Here is a 22,446-nt window from a genome sequence, read left to right as displayed (position 1 = left end):
TAATTTTATTGTCGAAATGACCTCATTATTTCAGCGAATTTCTTCACTTAAACTCTTTTACAATGTGAATAAACGACGAAAAGAGCATAAAATTAAAAAGAAAATTTGTTGTTTATGTTATAAATAGAATCTTAGATTCGTGGTCATTTTGTAATGAATTTATTAAACTCGTCATCTAAATAAAGATAAAAACTCGGAGAGCCTCGTTTTTATCTTTATTTAGATGACTTGTTTAATAAATTCAATACAAAACGACCACTCATGCAAGATCCTATATCTATGGCATTTGGTCCTCATAATACAAAACATCTTGCAACAAGGTTGTAGCTTCAAGGAATGAACGACTTACGCCACGACTTAATCGTGGTGATCCTAGGGTTCTTTTCAGATATTGCCAGATCCACAGGCACTCGGCCTTAGCTTCTACCCCCCCCCCCTCCCCCAGCTGCTGCCCCCATCAAATTCCTCAAAATTATCCTTTTGCTATACACAATGAGAAAACCAAAATATGAAGTCGGAAAAAACTTATATAGGTTAGTCCATTTTTTTACTTCTTGTACTCATTCGTGAAATGTATCGGAACGGTTCAAATATGTTTACGATAAACAAGATCAACTGCGATTACTGACTATTATATGAAGGCCTATTATAGGCAGATATAGACACTGTCGAGTCCGTTTCCTGGGAAGAACCAGTTCTTGGTGTCTATGGAGGAGATAATGAGAACGCTCCCTGAGTAAGGAGCGAACCCACGAACTCCCGGTCGCTACGCGGACACCGCATCCACTACACCACCGCGATCTTAAAGTGAATAACATCGATACAATCAGAACAGATTTCGAAAACCACAATATCATCGAATCGTAATGGAGCGCATTGATTTGTGTGACCGATTGTGGCGTAAACGTTCTTTACGGATAGCACAACAGTGTGAAACTAACATTTTAGGACTTAACATTGATAAAAAGACAAACCCTATTTTATGAGACAAGTCAACAAAACAAAACAATAAACGCTACAGACGGCATGACCCCTTATGTTCAAATCAAAGTTTCGTTTTTTTCTTTGACCGGAAGTTGTTCACTATCAGTGAATTCACCACTGCCGTTTTTCAACTCATACGGCGACCCGGTGCCCTCTGATGGCGGGGACGGACTCTTGCCATTTTTCTCCTTAAGAAGCCGCATCTTCTCCAAGTCCTCGCGCGTCTTTCGTTTGAAGAATCCGAACTGAAATGGGTTTTGATGGAAAATGTGTGTATCAAGTTACATACAATACAAAAAGACAAAAGTTACAACGCATTATATACTGTGAATGTTCACACGTTATTTTATACGTCATTTTTTTAAATTTAAGAGTGCTTTGAAGATCATTATTTTGCGTTTCCAGGCTCTATTTGTAGTGTGTGTATGTGCAATTTTAAAAACAACATAAATACTAGAAATGGCGAGGCAGAGGCCAACGCGTATCCCCACGCCGCATGTTTGACCCAGAGGGCGCCCCAGGGTTTGTAATGGGGCCATGCATAGTTGAGATTGACCGTATTGTCATAAGTGATGTTCAGTATCAATTGAAAGTAAATCGGTGTAGAAATGAAGAAGTTAATGTAAAATAATATAAAACAAAAGACGTGTTTGTCAGAAACACAAGCTCCCTACTGCGCCACTTTGATTTATTAAAAAATATCATTTGGCACGTTCATTAATTACCTCCCGTTAAAGCTTATTACTTCCCTTGGATTTCATTTTTTGACTTTTGACCTTAAAGGGTGACCTTGACATTTCAACACTCAAAATTTGAAGCTCTATGAGATACACATGCATGCCAAATATCAAGTTGATAACTTCAATATTGCAAAAATTATGGCCAATGTTTAAGTACATGACATAAAAATGAGTGAAAATCTCTGACCCGGCCCCACCCCAACCCCCATAACTTTTGACCCAGGGGTCAGATCAAAATTAGTGCAGGGTCGCACATATGCTCATAGCTACCATGTGTGTAAGTTTCAAGGTTCTAGTGCTTATAGTGTAGGAGGAGATAGTGGCCAGGACCGGCGGACGGCGTAGATAACCACAATATCCCCACGCTTTACAAAAAGCGTGGGTATAATAATCGGGCTATGAACGCCCTGAATTTTTTTAGGAATAATTTTGTGTATATTTCTGCGCACCTTGAAGAGAATGAAGACGAGCACCGCGATAAAGATGATCCCGCCCAAGATGCTCAGCAGTACGACCCACCAGGGCACCTCCTTCTTGAAGATCTGTCTGGGAACCACTCGAGTCACTATCTAGAACAGGTGTACCAAGGTACCAAGTTATATATATTAGCCCCGCTCTGGAAAAACGTTGTTTATTGAAGACCGCACTAGCTCATCTGAGACGATACTTTTCGCTCAAACTGGATGTCGCTAAGAAGAGATTTCTTTTTAAAAAAAGTAACAAATCAAAAAAGCGGAAAATGTCGTCTATGATAAGCCTGTGCAGACTGTGCGAGTCAGATTCGGGAAATGGTTGTGCATGATATATTTGACGAAGAGTGATGCGGTTCACATATTTCTTCCGATTCTTACATGGGAATTACTTTTAACGGATACAAAACATCTGCAAAGCAATTTTCATGTAATTTGACGTCAAAATTATCTATACTCATATTGACAGCCGTCGCTGTTATACAAATGTACATTGACTGCACGATACCTGTTCTTTCAGAATGCCTTTGTCTTCCAGTCCAGTTGTGTTTGTGGTTGCCGCTGAAACCACCTCGATGGTAGAGCGATCCTGAAAAGCAACAAGTACAATGAATAAAAATATGAGAATTAAATAAATGTGTTATGGAGCTAAGAAACTCCGAAACACATATGGGTCGTGCTTTGTGAAGGCATGCGAGTGAAGTGTCGTTTCAGATTAGCCTTTGTAGTGCGCGTGTAGAGTCGTTCCAGATTAGCCTTTGTAGTGCGCGTGTAGAGTCGTTCCAGATTAGCCTTTGTAGTGCGCGTGTAGAGTCGTTCCAGATTAGCCTTTGTAGTGCGCGTGTAGAGTCGTTCCAGATTAGCCTTTGTAGTGCGCGTGTAGAGTCGTTTCAGATTAGCCTTTGTAGTGCGCGTGTAGTGTCGTTTCAGATTAGCCTTTGTAGTGCGCGTGTAGAGTCGTTTCAGATTAGCCTTTGTAGTGCGCGTGTAGTGTCGTTTCAGATTAGCCTTTGTAGTGCGCGTGAAGTGTCGTTCCAGATTAGCCTTTGTAGTGCGCGTGTAGTGTCGTTTCAGATTAGCCTTTGTAGTGCGCGTGAAGTGTCGTTCCAGATTAGCCTTTGTAGTGCGCGTGTAGTGTCGTTTCAGATTAGCCTTTGTAGTGCGCGTGTAGAGTCGTTCCAGATTAGCCTTTGTAGTGCGCGTGAAGTGTCGTTTCAGATTAGCCTTTGTAGTGCGCGTGTAGAGTCGTTTCAGATTAGCCTTTGTAGTGCGCGTGAAGTGTCGTTCCAGATTAGCCTTTGTAGTGCGCGTGTAGTGTCGTTTCAGATTAGCCTTTGTAGTGCGCGTGTAGAGTCGTTCCAGATTAGCCTTTGTAGTGCGCGTGAAGTGTCGTTTCAGATTAGCCTTTGTAGTGCGCGTGTAGTGTCGTTTCAGATTAGCCTTTGTAGTGCGCGTGTAGAGTCGTTCCAGATTAGCCTTTGTAGTGCGCGTGAAGTGTCGTTTCAGATTAGCCTTTGTAGTGCGCGTGTAGAGTTGTTTCAGATTAGCCTTTGTAGTGCGCGTGTAGAGTCGTTTCAGATTAGCCTTTGTAGTGCGCGTGTAGTGTCGTTTCAGATTAGCCTTTGTAGTGCGCGTGAAGTGTCGTTCCAGATTAGCCTTTGTAGTGCGCGTGTAGTGTCGTTTCAGATTAGCCTTTGTAGTGCGCGTGTAGAGTCGTTCCAGATTAGCCTTTGTAGTGCGCGTGTAGAGTCGTTCCAGATTAGCCTTTGTAGTGCGCGTGTAGAGTCGTTCCAGATTAGCCTTTGCAGTCCGCACAGGCTAATCAGGGACGACACTTTCCGCCTAAACTGGATTTTTGCTACGAAGAAACTTTCTGTTAACAAAAAATAACATAACAGCGGAAGGCTTCGTCCCTGATTAGCCTGTGCGGACAGTACGCACATGCTATAAACCCTTTTTTCACAGAGCACTGCTTATATAAATGTATTGCTTAATAATATTGTGCAGTCATTCTCCTCAAGGTTTGAGAATACCGGTATGTATTTACATCCTGACCTTCGAGAGCAAACAATCTAATAAGGTCCCCTATGAGTTAACTGAAGGGTCATAACCTGGCATGTTTTGATTTTAAGTTACACTTTAATGTTTTGTGAATACATCTGTGAATTATGCGAGTTGGAAACTACGACAAACCGGTTAAACCTCACATGATTTGAAATTACTGTTCCGGTCAACCATGCTTTTATTCGTCTTGTTTGAGTCTGCTTCATGTTTTCAATTTGAGTCAGACTGTTTGTTAAAACATCACTTTTCAGAAATGAAGGAACCCTTTAATAAGATATGTCAAGTTGATTATAATCCTGCAAATTTCCCGATTATTGAATCGTTTAAGATCGTGTGCACGCGTGCCCTGTTTTTTCTTACGTTTCTTGAACATCCGATCAAAAGCGCTCTACTTTTACTAAAAACGTGAATAATCACCAAACATGCCGTTCGAGAGACCATAGCGAAAAAACACCAACTAATATTTTTTGTCATTTCCCAGCAATATCTTTTATTGATAATTTCGGGCGTAATGCAAAGGTTTTTTTGTACCTACCTTAGAAATTCCACCGAAGTCATGCATCACTATTATCTGCGCCATTACCACAAGGTTGGACTTTGGTTGTATGTTCGTCGCCCGACATGTTAGCTGAGTGCAGTCCGCGGCGTTACAGTTCTGATATGATATAGTAAATCCACATTTTTATTTACGTGCATAAAACAATTATTGTTCATTTCTCATGATATTCAATATTTTGTTTTAGATATTTGTAAACACTGTTCAAAACAGTTAGTAAGGTCTACTTCAGTTATCCATATTGGATAATTAAATAATTATATATTTAACCTCTCAATACGTCTTCATTGTCCTTACCAGTTGAGTTGTAACGGTTAGCGTTTCATTGGGTTTGTCTCCTGATGTGAAGTTACTATGCCGTCCGTTTATGTCCATGGTGATATCCGGTATACGAAACTTGCTGCGGAACTCACACTCGACGTTGCAAGGTGTCCGGCATCGCACGGTTGTCCTATTGACCCATAGTAAGGCACCTGAGCCATGTTGAGTAATTGGAAAGAAAACATTCAGGATAGCATAAGGGATGAGGCTCGGCCCTAGATTATCGAGGGCAAACGTGTGGTTAACCTCATCGTGAATCTTATTGTCGTTGATGAAAATCGTTTCCAATGAAGCCGCTCTGAAAAAGACAAGCACCAAAATCCAACACTGTGTATCGGTATCTATCCAAAGCGCTTGCTTAACCCATTTATGCCTAGTGTCTAGAAAAAAGGCCTTGGCAAACAGCGTAGACCCAGATGAGGCGGCGTCTTATCAGGTTCTGCGCTGTTTTCTTAAAGGTATTTCTGTAAGAAATATTCTTAATATAGAAATTATTACACTAAACATCCCTAATTTTGGAATTAAATTGACCCAATTTAGATGGATGGAAGAGTCTACTAGGTATAAAAGGGTTAAAATAACATATCTATATCTAAGTTACGTCAGTGCGTCGCTGTTTCGTCTAGCGCTGAAATAATAACTAAACTTTTGAGTATTGTCAAGAATTGAAACATTTTCTGTTCACTCAAATTATGGTGTATGATTGTTTATAGATCAAAAGTTTCTTAAGCTCAGCTCAGTTGGTACTTACCCGCTCAACTTGGTTGCATACACGTGCTTTAAACGTATAGCGATTGTCTCGTTATTATCAAAAGAGTTCATCTCGTTGCTGAGCGTAGTTGCCATGACGACGATATAAAACAACTCAGTGGTCACGTGGTCTGGTAACACAAGCTCCACGTCAACTGCAGTGCCACTGTCGTCTGAGAGAGGATTTCCAAAATTGCACATGAGAACAGAGTCGGTTACTTTCAAGGTAGCGTTCGTACGTCGACGGAACTCAATCCACTCGTCTGGTATCGCCGCCTGATGTGCTGTTTGGGACGGAGCCACAAGTGGAGAGCAAGAGACGGTGTTGTTGGTCAGCTCTTTGATGCGGATGAAACTGAGGAAATTCGGGTATATCATGTAAAACACGGATCCGTACGAGGGATCTCCGGTTTTCGTAATCTTGATATTAAGGGAGATTTCTGATTTGCCGATGATCAGAAAGCCACTTGAGTTGTCGAAGGATGCACTGGCTCTGACATGTAAGTCGGTTTTGCAGATGTTGTTGGGACAGGCTTTCTTGAACTCAATCTGAAGAAACAGGTATGACTATAAATCATTAAGATATTAAATTTACAGATGAAGTTAATTTTCTTGTATAACTTAGAAAGTCACTGAGATACAATTGTTTAGTATAAGGATCTATATTATTTTATAAATAACAATAAGAGATAAATTAAATAGAAATTAATGTGAACAAAAAATCGTTAAAATAAATTGGAAATTTGTCTCTGTTTTATAAAATGGAATATTTAAAAGGAAACCTTTAGTATCAAATAAAGCATATGTCGATTGGACACGGGTTTTCTGTCGTCTGAAAATTCCTTTTATGTGAATACCATATTGTTTTTTTGGCCAAATTCGACTTTTGATCTCTAAGTGTGACCCTGACCTTTGAGGCAGGGAGAAGGGCGATACAGTCGACTCTTCTCGGTGGCCTTTTGTGGTAAGTTAGTTAAAATTGCATTATGAATTACACAGTAACAGAATGGACAAGTTGTTCTATTGCCAAATGACCTTAGCCCTCTGAGTGTAACCTTGACCTTTGAGGGAGGAAGACAATTTTACACGCGAGGCGTTGTTTTATGAAATGTTACATTTATACTAATTTAGTATAATATCCATCAATATATCTCAACGTTATGACCGATAAAATAATTATGAGCTGTTTTATGTCAAAAATTGACCTTTAACCTATAAGGGTGATCTTAACTTATGAGGTTGGGAGACGTGTGTTACACGTGGCATGTCGCCAATTTAAATGACAAACGTGATAAAGACGGCCCCGAGGCCATAACTGGTAAGAATGGCCCCTATTGTATTCTAACACACATTTCAGAAAGTCTTGTGAAGATCACATGAAAAGTGACTAAGTTAAAAGTGCAGAAACCCTTCGGATACATAAAACATGTAGACTAACGGCATTACCTTCGACGCTATGGGCATGTTACATTTACTAGAACGGTGCGTAACTCCCATTTATGTTTTAGTTTATGGTGTATGGTCTTCAAACAAACGTAAACACGAAATGTAATTGTTAGTCACATGCTAATCACACTACATTTGTAAGCACTCACATATGGACGTGAGTACGGCACTTAAAGATAAAAGGTGATCTATCAAAGCAAACCTAAGGCAAAGCTAGAGAAGAATTTGAAATTCTAAATTTCCGATGGATTCTATAAATATTTCTGACAAAGCGCTTTATTGTTCTCACAAGTACTTGAAAAATGTTGGTCTTTATATATATATAATTATTATATAGATAAATACCAAATCATTTTTTTCAAGTAACTGTGATTGTTCTGGTCCAAAAATGATACACTGTATGGCTGTGGGACGTTTGGTGGTCCATGTCCATGTTTTGTATCTGAAGCAATACTTGTGTTAAGTTTTTTAACTAGCATTACATAGTTTATGATTGTTGTTAGATTTGGTTTACTGGCATGAAATAAATTATAATTGATTATAAATGATGTTAGGTTTGTTCCTTACAGGCATTATTTCTTCTAACAACACAACACAAACACAAACACACACACACCACACATGCCAAAGCGCAATATCGAATTACCATGCTTCTGAGCTGAAAAAGACACGATTTGATTATATTTCTTTAAATCATCATATACATATATAGTAGTAGTAGTAGTAGTAGTAGTAGTAGTGTATGTCATTAACTTCGAATGGTTTTAAAGACACATAAACAAACAACTCACGTGAATGCTCACAAATTTAAATAATACAGCATATGCCCAATTTGTAAACGGGTAAAGTGCAGATATGGAACACATGTATTCAAATTGCATCAACACACAAAGTAGTAGTCTTTAAAATTATATAAATTTCAGTGAAGGACTCAAACGTCTTTTTGTACAATGTAAATCCACATGAAACAAAACTTATTAAAAGAACGAATCAAATGATCAAATAAAAAACATAAAAGAACACACAATGGAGAGTAAAAACAAAAACACAACGAACAAAACCTTGGAAAATGGTGTATTGCGATTAAATAAGCACAAATTTGGGTTTTAAGAAATGGTTGTTTAAACTGATTCAAAGAGAAATGAATCTTTTTATACTGTAACACATGATAGTAATTATTATGGCACATTTGAGCCTTAACGACAACGAAAAACAAGATTCAAATGGAAGAGTTATATTACAACATTGGAGGTAAATAGAGACACTTATGTGAGTTTTGGATAAAGACCAAGTTTATCATGCGAGGCTCAGAACCATGGTTCGAGCCGATCACGATAAACTTATATGTATCCAAAACTCACATAATACTCTATTTGTCCTATTATATCATCCTCCTTTCCGTTAATAATCATCTAATAACGAATTTTTATTTGTGACCGAAGCTCACAAATAATGTAGACGCAATTTTTCAAATCAGTATGCCTTAGCTACGGAAGGGCCCGTAACCTATGACTGCCTGTGTGGATGACTCCTGTAAAATTCGTCTGCTATAACCACTGCATCTACCTGTTCTCATTGGTACTCTTCAAAGCGTGTATTTAACAGCTTGTAAGACAACGTTGGCCAGTCTAGTGTTTATCACTGAAAACTGTACACATTGGTTGCTTTCAGGGATAACGGGGCTTTATGCATGTCAAATAAGATTAGCCTGTGCACACTGATTAGCTGTATCAATGATTTGAAAAAAAACAAAAACAAATCTCGACCTGTGCTTTAAGACACACTCTTTATAAATTTGAATGGGTTGTGGTCATTTCAAACTTGCGATATAAAAAGCTATAACTTAATTTTGAAAACTGAGTTGCGTTAAAGATTATACAACAGCGAACAACTTCAGTGCCTTCAGCGATTTGATTTTTCAAAGAACTTGTTCTCCCGTAGTTGACAAAAACAGATTCTCCAATTTCGGAAAACCGCGATTGTGATCTAAAAATAGCGACAGTATAGAGCTTAAGTTTATACGATCATTTAATACTATCGATTTTCATCTGGTAATAGGAAAAAATACTTTGCAAATGTTAATCACTACTTTGCTTTAGAACGAACTCGGTGTATAAAACCTTTATGCCGTGACATGACTAACACATCAATGAACGAGCCTTCCCTTAACAAATACATGTGCGTAAAGCGTCGTACCAGATTATCATGTGAAGTCCGCAAAGACTTACCGGCAACGACATTTTCCGCTTTCATGGGCCTTTTCTTCGAAAGGAAGTCACTTCTTAACGAAAATCCAATCTAGACAGAAAGGGTCGTCTCTGATGAGCCTGTGCGTACTGGGCATGCTAATCTGGGACGACACTATACGCATGTGTATTAAGCCCGGTATTCCCAGAGCCAGGCTCGTATAGACTTTTTGCATGTGAACAAGTAATACCAACCTTTGTCTCTAGAACCAAGTCAGGGTCGCCGGGATTCAGACCATTGAACCGTTCAATGGTGGGATTGAGCTTAGTGTCACATCGGATGCCATTTTCCCCTATTTCGTATTCCGCTTCGATGTTAATTTCTCTTACCATATCAGTTGGGGACTGCAGAAAACAAAAAAACAACTTAAAAAATAAGATTATGTATATATTACGACTATAAGCATATCATCAAAGTGCCAAGTGGCCAAACCCCTTTACCCAAAATGTACACTAATGATGGTCACATACAAAACATACCTTTGCAAAAAGTCTAAGCCGATCCGTGCACGAGGACATTCCTTGAAAAACTGTCACGCTTTTTATGGCAGACGGTATTCTGGTTTGATTGAAGACTACGCGTTCTCTGCCAGTTTCTTTCTTCGTATCCAGTTTGAATTTCACATCGACGACTGCACATATTGGATACACATATTTACATAAATAAATATAAACAATGTTTTTGAAGCAAATGACCAATTGTCACAAATAATGCAAAACAATCCGATTATATTGAAGATACAAAACACAATTTTAAAACTGTAGTTAGCGTTTTGCAACGATCGACGTATCTAATGTTGTTGGATAAAACCGGTTATGTATGCCTTCCATACACTGAATAACCAGTACACGTTTCCGCTTTAACCCATTTATGCCAAGTGGACTCTCCCATCCTTCTAAATTGGATCAATTTATGTCCAAAAGTAGGGATGTCTGGTATATTTATTTTTATAATTAGAATAGTTCTTACATAAATTCTTTTTAGCAAACAGCGCAGACCCTAATGAGACGCCTCATCATGCGGCGTCTCATCTAGGTATACGCTGTTTGCCAATGCCTTTTTTCTAGACGCTAGGCATAAAAGGGTTAATGGAATTTTTAGTGTAAATGAGTTCTCTTCTTAGTGAAATTCCAGTTCAGACGGATATTGTCGTCCCTAAACTGTCCGTGCGGACTGCATTAAGCCCTGTTTTCACAAGGCGAGATTCAATATTCTATACAGTTTAAGCTGATATAAAAAACGTAAACGGTACACACATCAAAGTAAAAAAAAAACAGGAAAAAAATCCTTACATATTTTTTCACATATTGCATGGCTAAACCGGAAACACGCTCTTATCTCCACGTTGTCGGAATTCTTTTCAATGAACCTATCCGGCGTTATCTCGAGGTCGGCGGACATCTTAATAACTGGCTGTCCGTATAACACCACCACTTGGTCTGACAAATGCGACCCCACAATGGTGTCTGCAAAGTGAAAACAAACATATATTTATATCACTTCTAATACAACGAAGTTTTATGCGCACATGCGAGCCTACAATGGTGTCTGCCAATATATTGATAGTTTGCACAAACGCTGTCACTTCTTATACCATGGGGCCTTATGCACGCAGATAAAGTTTTATCTGCGATATATATTTATATACCATTCATGCATATCCAGGATAACATTATAGTCATACTATGTATTGTGGAAATACATGTTCCAAACAGGCAATACGACTGTTTAGAATGGCGTCCCGGAGCTGCCTTGCAGATTGCACCTGAGATGACGATTTTACCCAAATACATTAGTCTCGTCCATTCAACAACACACCTAGTTGCAACCTCCGCGCAGAGATCTACTGAATCAAATCCCTGCCCTCATAACCAGCCACGTGATGATAGCCTAGCCACATTGTACCTAATGTTACCGTTATATTTTTACCCCTTTTTGACGATGCTGCTTCAGCAGCTCGTCTAAGTTATCATACCATGAAAAAATTCTTCACAATTGCGACCAATGTAAAAGACCGAGCCAGTCCGATTGAGATTGATCGATTTTTCTACCGTACCCGGGAAGTTTAACGCTAAATCAGTTGTTTTCGGCTATTTTTATTTAATTAATTGTATATTCACATGTCAATTTTCTGTAAAATGGCCTCTATACATACCCAAAAAGCATGTTGATGCAGTTTGTTTAAAGAGAAGTTTGTTTAATTCTAATCGGCATACCTCGCTGATTATCATTGATAAAGGTAAAGCAAGCTCAGATATAACTAGGACAGCATATTTTGGGAAAAAGATTTAATAATAGTTTGAAAACGTCAATTTTAGTTTAAACCTATTTATTTTAGCTCGATTGCGTCGAAAGCCTTAGGCTTATATAAACGCTCTCGAGTCCGTTTCCTGGGTCAATTTTAAATTAGTTATATTCAATCCATTATATGTTTATAGATCAATGAAACAACTATGCATTTTCTGTATTGTATTTGACATTTGTCGTGATTTCTGTTTATAAATTGCGAACGAAAACGTGTATAATTAACGTTAAACGCGATCATGAGTGTAAAGAAAACGAATTATTTCGAACCTAATATTGAATTAGAGAAAAAACAGTAATCAAAAGAGAAAAATTATATGTTCATGCACATGGGCATGTGAAATCACGTCCGTACACATAACATCATTAACTTAGGAAAGGAAACAACTAAATATAAAGTTTGGTATGATAAACACGTGAAATTAAAGAGCATGGTGTAATTAAAGCGCATGTCAAGTTTTGAATATATCTGCTACGTAACGTAATGTTATAACCCACAAACGTTTAACTGTAACATACGTTTTTTGTAAGATATGGTACAGAAAATACACGTCGAATATCTTTTTAAAGATATTTCTTGGTATATTTGATCGAGAATATAACCCGCCTCCCAGTTTCGCTGAATGGGTCAAGCTCCCCATGGGTACTTCTTCCCCGTACACCCGCATTTTTTTTTCGTTCCCAATATTTTTCGTACCAAATGTTTTTCGTTACCACTTTTTTTTCGTACCCAAATTTTTTTTCGTACCTAATTTTTTATTGTACCCATTTTTTTTTCGTTACCAATTTTTTTCGTACCCAATTATTTTGGCATAATTTTTGTACCCAAAATTTTCGTACCAATTTTTTTCGTACCCAAAATTGTCGTACCCACATACACAATTGTGGTGATGTAGATAAACTTAAATTGATGCTTTTATATCCATCCTCTTCAAAAGCATCGTCACACCAGTACTGTCAGTACTTTGATTAAATTTAGGTAATTTATTTTTAGTATGAACCTAAATGTATACACTATTTTCAAAATATAAACGAAAATGATACTACTTATCATAAAACAATACTTTTACAAAATAAATAAAATCCTAGCAAATCAGGTAGGATTCTCTTTTGATGTGAGAGCAAGAACAGACATCTCTGCGTGGGGATTGATTTATAATATGCCATGGTTTAGTGCAAACTACGCTTTGCTTACCCTCTACTATACTTAAGTCTTCGACACATCTATTTGCTGCCATAGACGCAATATATATAGCCATCAACACTACACATGGTCCATTACCGTGCGCGGAAAGTGTAAAGCTATATCTGCTTACAGGTGTATTTAATACATAACTGTCTCAGGTTGAGTAAGTTTTGTGACGTTCCAAAATTTAATCCCGCCTCTATGTTCTAACAGGTCGAGGATTTGTCGACTGAGATTAACAGTCCGGCTTACTTTTTATAAGAAACACTTCAGAATGATCTAACACATAGCAGCCAACGTCACATACCTCAAAGTGTATGCCGTTACCTAACTAATGAGATCAATATAAGATGCGCTCTGGGATATTGGGCTTCATACACGTGCGTTAAGTGTCGACCCAGATTAGCCCGTTGAGTTCGCACAAGCTTATCAGGGACGACACTTTCCGCTGTTCTGGAATTTTTCGTTTCATGGAAGTATATTCTCAACTAAAATCCATTCGTCCCCGATTATTATGTGCGGACTGCATACGCCAATTAGTAGCGACACTTTACGCAAATGCAGTATTTCCCGTCGTCCAAGAGCGAGGTTCAAATCGATATATACTGTTTGCATGTGACGAAGTAGTTACCCGGAACGTTGTCGGCGTTCAAGTCCACCGCTCTAGCAATTGACACACCAAGTCCACGCAGTGTTTGGCCGTTTGGTAACGTAGAGGCTAAAATCCGTTGTGAATATGCGGGCCACAGCCCGCCTTTATAGCCGTTATATATGTATACAGCTCCTCTTAGATCATCTTCGAAAGGCGCTCCGATGGCCACATCTGTTGAATATATATTCACATAAGCCCCGCTCTGAATAACGGGGCTTAATGCATGTGCGTAAAGTGTCGTCCAATATTAGCCTGTGCAGTTCTCAAAGGCTAATGATGGACGACACTTTCCTCCTGAACTGGATTTGTGCAAAGAGGAGACTTATGAGCATGTGCTCATTGTACAGACTAATCTGGGACGACTCCTTGCGCACATGCATTAAGCCCGATATTCGCAGAGTGTACTTTTCTGTACTTGAACACTACTGCTTACCTTTGGATAATGTCATTCAGTGGAATGAATAATGTTCATAAGTTATGAAATAGACGTATCCCTTTTGCCACAAAAAGTTGAAATATCAAACTTTAATGGCTAAACATAAATTTCCATTTAAACAAAATAACAAACATTTTATATAGCTTTCGAAACAAACAACAGCATACACGAACAACACAACAAGCAAACAAAAACCAATTATTCAAAATTTAACAACAACTATACAACGAAAGAGCGAAGCATAATCAACAAACCATGATCTCATTTGTATAAAATAGTTTTACATCTATATAAGACATGTCTTAATGCGATGATTCGATAATTATATGCAGACAACCGGAACAGTTTAAAATAGCCACGCTCTTGTGACTACGTGAATTCAAACATGAGCTTAAATGTCGCCCCATATAAGCATATGCAGTCCGCACAGGCTAATCAAGGAAGACACTTTAATCGCATAGACTAAGCCCCGTTTTCCCAACTCGAGACTCAAATATGATTGACTAATGGTGCGGTGTCTTTAAAAACACTGCTTATACACAATTACCATTAAAACCGTCATTGTTCATGTCTGTTAGGTATGCCATTGAGGTCCCAAATCGCCCACCGGTGCCTGTACCCTTCAGCGTAAGCTTGGGGACTATCACTGAGCTGTCCTGAAATGACAGGGAAACATACATTGCAAAGTACATCAGTGCCTTAATAAGAACAGGTGTATGCTATACGTGATTATCGCTCTGGGAAAATTGTGTTTAATGCAATGGGTAACGTTTTGCCACAGATTAGCATATGCAGTACGACACTTTCTGCATTTATGTTTGTTTTTTGTTTAAGGGAAGTATCATCTAAACAAAGATCCAGTTAATACGGAAAGTTTCTTCCCAGATTAGCCTTTTGCTGACTTTACAAGCTAACATGGGATGAAACATAAGGCACATGCAATAAATATCTTTTCCCATAGCGCGGTTCATGTGTTTTCGACTTATTAATACATTGAGCGGTCTCAGGTAAATAAAAGGCCCAATAACAGGCTTTGATATAACTCTTTGATTTGCCATTGTACGTACGTTAAGTGGCCCTAGGTAGAGGAAGACAGCCCCTAAATCCACGGACTCCTTCCTGCTGTCCGGGCTGTACAGTGGAGCTCCGACCAGGAGATCATCTATACCGTCAGCGTTAACGTCTGCCGTCAACAGAGAGCCGCCAAAGTACGAGTTTATTGGTAGGTCCTGATTATGAAGTATACGTTTATGTGGATATGCCTACATCGCTACTGGTATAAATAATGTTTATTTGTTAATCAAGAAAACATATTGAATTGACCACAACTAGAGACTACAATAAAAAAAAATACTCATTATTATATCAGAACAAAACGGCCTGTATAATTGTATTCGTCTTTTACTGTTTGTTGGTTAATTAAGACAGCATTTACAGAAGATCGCCGACCTTACCGTTATCTCTTGGCTCAATAGATCGTCAGATAATCGACCAATTTAGACTTTGTCATATTGGAGGCTATTGCATGGGGTTACATTACTCTACAATTGTTTTTATTTGGTGAAACATTATGTTGATAATTGTTCAACGGTTCCGAAAAAGTTTGAGTTCAAGACAACTTGTTATCATAAAGATTATGCACATGTCGTTTAACACCAGGGACCTAACGTAAGATTAACAATTTAGCCGCGTTCTCCACAAACTGGGCTAAAAGAATGGGTGTTAAGTGTCGTCTTAGATTTGCCCGTGCAGTCCAGGCAGGATAATCAGAGACAAAACTTACCTTCTAGTATGCAACTTTTTTTAGAAGAGACTTTATCTAAAAAAAGCCATAAACGCGGTCATTGCCATCCCAGATTAGCCTGTGCGGACTTACCGGTAACACGATAATCTCGGAAGACTCTTTAATCAGTTGCATTTAGCCACGTTTTCCCAGAAATCGGCTTAATTGTTCAAACCACAACTCACCTCCGCTTTGTGGTCAATAGCGTTAATATCTAGCCAGGGATTCTGTAAGCTGTAGGAGATTTGCTCCGACATGAAGATCTTAACCTAAAAGTGTGCATGATTCAGTGAATGAGTGCACAGGAAGATGCTTCACATAAACATAAGTATATTTTTATCATCTGAATAATAATATTGTTATTAATAATTTAATTACTACTACTACTACTACTACTGCTACTACTACTACTACTACTACTACTACTACTACTACTACTACTACTACTACTACTACTACTACTACTACTACTACTACTACTACTACTACTACTACTACTACTACTACTACTACTACTACTACACCACCACCACCACCACCACCACCACCACCACCACCACCACCACCACCACCACCACCACCACCACCACCACCACCACCACCACCACCACCACCACCACCACCACCACCACCACCACCACCACCACCACCACCACCACCACCACCACCACCACCACCACCACCACCACCACCACCACTACTACTAATACCACTTCTACCACTGATACTACCATTACCTACTACTACTACTACTACTACTACTACTTCTACTACTACACGTATACTGGTATTTTCAAAATAACTTTTACTAACATAAAACGCATTTTAAAAATGCAACAAAGGTATTGCCTTACCTGACCAGTTAATTTCGCTCGTGGAATTCCAACAACAAAGTACTCATGGCGAGACGAATGATTGGAATAGAAACCACTCGTGATGGCAAATCCTGCACAATAATAGTGACAAAACAATATGAGCTCTGGGAAAATGGGGCTTTAAGCATGAGCGTACAGTATCATTCCAGATAAGACAGTGCAGTCCACACAGGCTTATAAGGGACGACAATGTCCGCTTTCATCGAATTTTTGTTAAAAGGAAGTCTCTTTTTTTGCGAAAATCCAGTAAAGGCGGAAAGTTTCGTCTCTGATTCGCCTCTGTGATCTGCACATGCTAATATCGGAAGATACTGTTCGCTCATGCGTTTAGCCCTTTTGTCCCAGAGCGCGGCTTACATATTAATTGAGGAAACGCTCGAAAATCCAGTGTACCTTTTTCAACAATTAAGTTAGTGACGGCAGATAAAACATGCACCAACAAAAACTTAATAACTTAATATTTCTTACTCTTAATTGTAAAGTTGTCAGTGTTTAGAGGCTTCTCACGTTTAACAAGTGGTGTTTAATAAAAAGGGTTTCATTAATAAACAACACACTAATGTTATGTGATCGTTTTGATTAATCTAAGTATCGGGTCAATGAAATATATTACAGCATCTGAGCCTAAAGATTGATATACATATATCAGTATTAAATACTTTATAAGTATATGATCGTAAGGATTAATATACGTATTTAATTAATACTAAGTAATGCAGGCTACCTGCTAGGCTGGAGGACGTTTCATTCACCAGGTAAGGGTCACTTTCACTGACGGTTGCTGAGAGCCTAGTTGCAAGGTTAACATTGACGAAACCACCTGTAAAAGGTCCATAATTATTTTGAAGAAATATTGCATTCAGACATCTGTGCGCATATTTAATATTAAATTAATATACTAGTAATCCTTGTATTCATAATGCCATTAAGCTTGTATAAACTTCGAGAGTATGAGTTGCAAATACGTTAATGTAAACTGTAAAAAATGGCGTTAGTATGCACAGGGATTAGAGTACGAGTTTGTTCTCGTTATTCAAACATTATTTAACAATTAATTTTAATCTTAAAGAGAACAGCAAATTACTTAATGTTGTTTTCATGTTCGTTTCTGCTTTCTGCATTGTCTGCATTGTAAAAAGTAAACCAACCAATCCACAACGATACACCGGTGTAGATATCATACAACAACATACGAGAGTTCTGGGAAAACTGGGCTGAATGCACGTGCGTAAAGTGTTGTCCATGATTAAACTGTGCAGTCCGCACATGTTATGAAGGACGACACTATCCGTTTAAATGGTATGTTTCGTTTAGATGAAGTCTCTTCATACTGAAAATCCAGTTAAGGCGGAAAGTGTCGTCCCTGATTTGCCTGTGCGAATCGCACATGCTAATCTGGGACGACACTTTACGCACTTGAATTAAGCCCCGTTTCCCAGAGCATGACGGGATACACGATTGATACTGCACTTACCTGTCCAGTAAGCATGACGGGATACACGATTGATACTGCACTTACCTGTCCAGTCCTTCAGACCAGGAGCTCCGAACAACAAACTTGTCTCCTATAAAAACTGCGAAGATTTAGTATTGGAAATACTATTAAAGGGGAATCGTCGACAGTGTCGAAATGATAATTTACACACAAAAAATCACCGATAAAAAAATGTATGTCAGTTATCGAAATAACTTTAATGAAGTGGAATCGTATTGAAACTCCATTTTATTTTGTAAGCTATCATTATCAGAAATTGGTTAAATTGGAAGCGTTACAAATACCAAATATGTGAGCAAGTCCATTTAACGACGTATTAGTAAATAAATCAATATCAGCTAATGAAGCATATGATATATTAACATAAAAAAATGTTAAATATATTTACTATATTTACTCTTCATCACACGTTATGAAAGTTTGATGTAAAATAAGTTTTGAAAATAAATTCCTTCACCAAAATTATTGTGCCTCGCTTTGGGAAAACCATGCTTAATGCATGTCGGTAATGTGTCGTCCTAGATTAGCCTGTATAGTTAACACAGGCTTATCATTAACGACAGTTTCAGCTTTTATGGTATGCTTTGGTTAAAGGAAATCTCTTCTTAGCGAAAATCTAGTTTAGGCGGAAAGTGTCGTCCGCGATGAGCCTGTGAGGACTACACAGGCTAATCTGGGACGATACTTTACGCATCTGATAGTTGCGACTCAATTTTATTGAACAAAATATGCCAATACTACCTCGCTTGTATAATGTGCATTGATCCCGTATCCGGCCATCGCCCAGTTGTGTATCGTCTTGTTGTCGGGGTACTTGTACATATAGTTGTTACCACTGACGAGTGCAGGCAGTTTGATGATGTTACTCGGTGTGAGATCCTTGGGTATCACATAGCACATTCCGAGCATGAAGGTGTCATTCACAGAATATCGGTTGCCCCACCTGGGTGCACATGCCTGACAAAATAGCAATACTCCGTTCAGTGATATCCCCTCGAGGGATGAGGTAAGATGCATGTACTAGTAGTGTTAAAGGCTTAATTATTAATAGCTTTAAATAAAAGGTAATACAGTTGTTTGTTGAAATACTTAAGTGATATATTTTTGCCAAAAGGCCTTCGATCTTATCTTCGAAACATTTATTGATGAAAAATATTTTGAATGCATATTAAATACTTATTCAGTATAAAAGACTTAAAATTTCTTTTATAAAAGTGAATACTTTGATGTGAAAACCCCAATACAACGTGTTTTTTCTTTACCACAATGCCAGCCTTGGAGTCTCTGTTCGGCCTGACGGCCAGGGATCCCCCCATCCATTGACCAGACTTCTCATGGTTGAAAAACCGCTTGGTGCCGTCCAAAATCAGAGTTGTCGCTTTCAGTCACACCTAACAGACGGCAATATAACAAAAGGCAAGCTCCTCGCGTGGATTAGAGCACAAGTACACATACAATCCTTCCAGGTCTGTTAAGATATTAAGTTCCTTACTTTTCCTAATATAATGAAAAAAGGTGCAAAGCTACCAAAGCGGTCATCTTTTTCTAGCGTTTAAAGTCAAAAGGCAGAAGCAAATAGAACATAATTTCTTGAAAGAATCAAACTATAAAAAATAACTTAATCTATAGTCATCAAGTGGTTTGTAATAGCGACAGGGATTTTATGATAGCTTCGACAGGATGACCCGAAGGTTGTACAGAAAAGAAACTCCTCTTACTGTTTTACTTCCCCTCTAACTTGGTTTACTTCCCCTATCACTTTGTTTACTTCCCGTTTCGGGTTAACGTCAATAGATCATGGAAGAACAATTGTTGTAAATGTAAACATGCTATTTTTGGCTCACTACTTACTATCAATGATGAATGCTGTGCACGCCCCTACCGTTCCTGCTGTAATAGGACACTTGCTCACTGTACCAGGCTCTTTGATGTTGGGCAGATTCGTGTCATTTGCTTTAGGTGCACCGACATAGACACTGCGAATTTCAAATATAATAATATTTGTGTTATAGCTCCGTGCGAGTAAGAATGCTAAAAAGGACGATGAATTCAAACATAGCTGAATTAACAATTTAAGTTTAACAAATTAGATGTTAAATTTGACAGTAACTTTTTCCGCGTATCTGCTTATATTTAATTGATGTCATTTGATGATCGAGACATAATAGTGTGCGACTTTTATATATAAACAATAACACAAATCACACTGCCCCTCCTGTAAATATTTAGTAAGGGATAGTTATTTAAATATTTTCGATGCGCAAGAAGGACTGTTCCCTTGAAGTAAAGCCAACACACGATTGATGTAATGTCATGTGACATTGGTGAGGGCTTTGCAAACTGACACCGAGTAGTGTAGGTCTTATATCAAATAAATAATTCAGCAAATAAACAGACACGCAACTATTATTTTCTCTTTGTATCCTGACTGCGTGACATTTTTTTTTACAAAATCGCAATAACGTCAATAAACTTATATTGAGTATTTATGTTGTATCATAGGTGATCTAGACTAAAATATTATTTTGGTTTTCATTTCACCTTCTCCAAAAACGTCGGAATTAGAAGGTTCGCCTCAAAATCTGTAATAGGTTCTTTTCTATTTCAACTGCTCAATTTACAATTTACAATTATCAACCACTGCAATTTAATGCAAGGTGGTAACTGTAGCGTGGCTTTTATTTGTTCGTATGTAATTACTGTTCGGAGTGCATTTCATTTACTCACTACAATATTTTTGCTTTTAATGTTTCCTTTTCATAATATTATTTTATAAAAAAAATACATAAGTTTAAAAATATTATTCAACTAAACGTTTTTTTTTACTTTTTACCTGATATTTTTCTTTGATATTATTCTTGGTTAAAATTCAACTGTCCCTTAAAACTCAAAATTGCTGGAGAATCTTGTGTCTGTGTTATTTTAAGATAGAGCATTTACCTTTGGTCTGATAAGAATATATAGAGAAGTTTGGAATGTTATCATATGAGTCGTGTTTTGAGAAAACTGGGCATAATGCATGTGCGTAAAGTGTCGCCCCAGATTAGCCTGTGTAGTCCGCACTGGTTAATCAGGGACGACACTTTCCGCCTAAAGTTGATTTTCGGTAAGGAGGGACGTCCTTGAAACTAAAAATACCATAAAAGCGGAAAGTGTCGTCCCTGATTAGCCTGTGCGGACTGCACATGCTAATCTGGAACGACACTTTACGCACATGCATTATGCCCAGATTTCTCAGAACACGACTCATATAACCCTCGGAACAAATGCAGAGAACCAATCAACGAAAGTTTATCATGATGACTGCATGATGTGGTAAATTTATTCATATTTTGTGATAGGTATACATGATAAAAACTATTTGTTATACAAAATATAATATTATAAATGAAATATGTCTTACGCAAAAGATGTATTATTGAAATTTCTCTTTAAACATGTCAAATTTACCCGTTTTCCTCAATAATTGCGACTGAAAATCCAAAATAACCTCCCACACTGTTGCCTGTGATGATTTTGGCATTTCTTTCGTCGAGATTAAATCCATTCAATATCTGTAACACAACATTAAAACTAGCAAACGTTATTATTAACTTCCACATGTTTGTTATTGCAAATGACCATTATTTAAATCACTAGCATCTCTCATTTGTCGTATTGGTTGTTATTTGACACTCAATACTGCAACTGGTTATACTATACTGGTTTCACGTTAGGCAATATAGAAATATTCGTGCGGTTGAAGTCCTTTGTTAAAAGAATCCATAGAAACTTCATTTGAAGTTAAACTTAGTGATTCAATGAATGTAGAGTCGGATGTAAGGCGTTTGTATAGTTGTTAAAACATAATCGACCAGTTGCCAGTGTTCCCTAAACAGTTCTCAAAACTTCTGCCAGGTATATTACTTGCTTATGATATTATTTCCCGTCATATTAAGGCATATACAACCCGCTCATCAAGTGTAATTTCTCACCAAAATTGATAAAACAAAGACAAAAAGAGCTCCATCCAAACACAACATTTGGACGTTAAATGATTATACGTAATTACTTAACATGCAAACTTTTCACATGGGTGTCTGCACACACAATTCATTATTAATGATAAGGACATGTACTTAATAAGTTAGTTGTCAC

The 22,446-nt window shown here is 37.9% G+C and overlaps 1 protein-coding gene across 1 annotated transcript; it reads right to left on the bottom strand.

Annotated features, from left to right (window-relative positions):
- Window positions 1–963: 963 nt before the first annotated feature.
- LOC127856586 (integrin alpha-PS3-like) lies at window positions 964–22,111 on the bottom strand. Its single transcript, XM_052392882.1, has 20 exons — window positions 21,760–22,111; window positions 20,161–20,285; window positions 19,572–19,700; window positions 19,051–19,266; window positions 18,334–18,379; window positions 17,539–17,634; window positions 16,794–16,885; window positions 16,125–16,208; window positions 15,224–15,385; window positions 14,704–14,812; window positions 13,700–13,891; window positions 10,871–11,044; window positions 10,058–10,209; window positions 9,773–9,922; window positions 5,887–6,434; window positions 5,112–5,433; window positions 4,794–4,913; window positions 2,703–2,783; window positions 2,174–2,293; window positions 964–1,229 (listed from the first exon to the last, which is right to left on the bottom strand). The coding sequence occupies exons 3-20, from the start codon at window positions 19,623–19,625 to the stop codon at window positions 1,041–1,043; spliced, it is 2,907 nt and encodes a 968-aa protein (XP_052248842.1). The 5' UTR covers window positions 19,626–19,700; window positions 20,161–20,285; window positions 21,760–22,111; the 3' UTR covers window positions 964–1,040.
- Between the last annotated feature and the right edge of the window lie 335 nt (window positions 22,112–22,446).

The sequence above is a fragment of the Dreissena polymorpha genome, chromosome 13, assembly GCF_020536995.1.
Source record: "Dreissena polymorpha isolate Duluth1 chromosome 13, UMN_Dpol_1.0, whole genome shotgun sequence".
Taxonomy (NCBI): domain Eukaryota; kingdom Metazoa; phylum Mollusca; class Bivalvia; order Myida; family Dreissenidae; genus Dreissena; species Dreissena polymorpha.
Note: the sequence above shows the minus strand (reverse complement) of the source record. Positions and strands in the feature narration are given on the sequence as shown.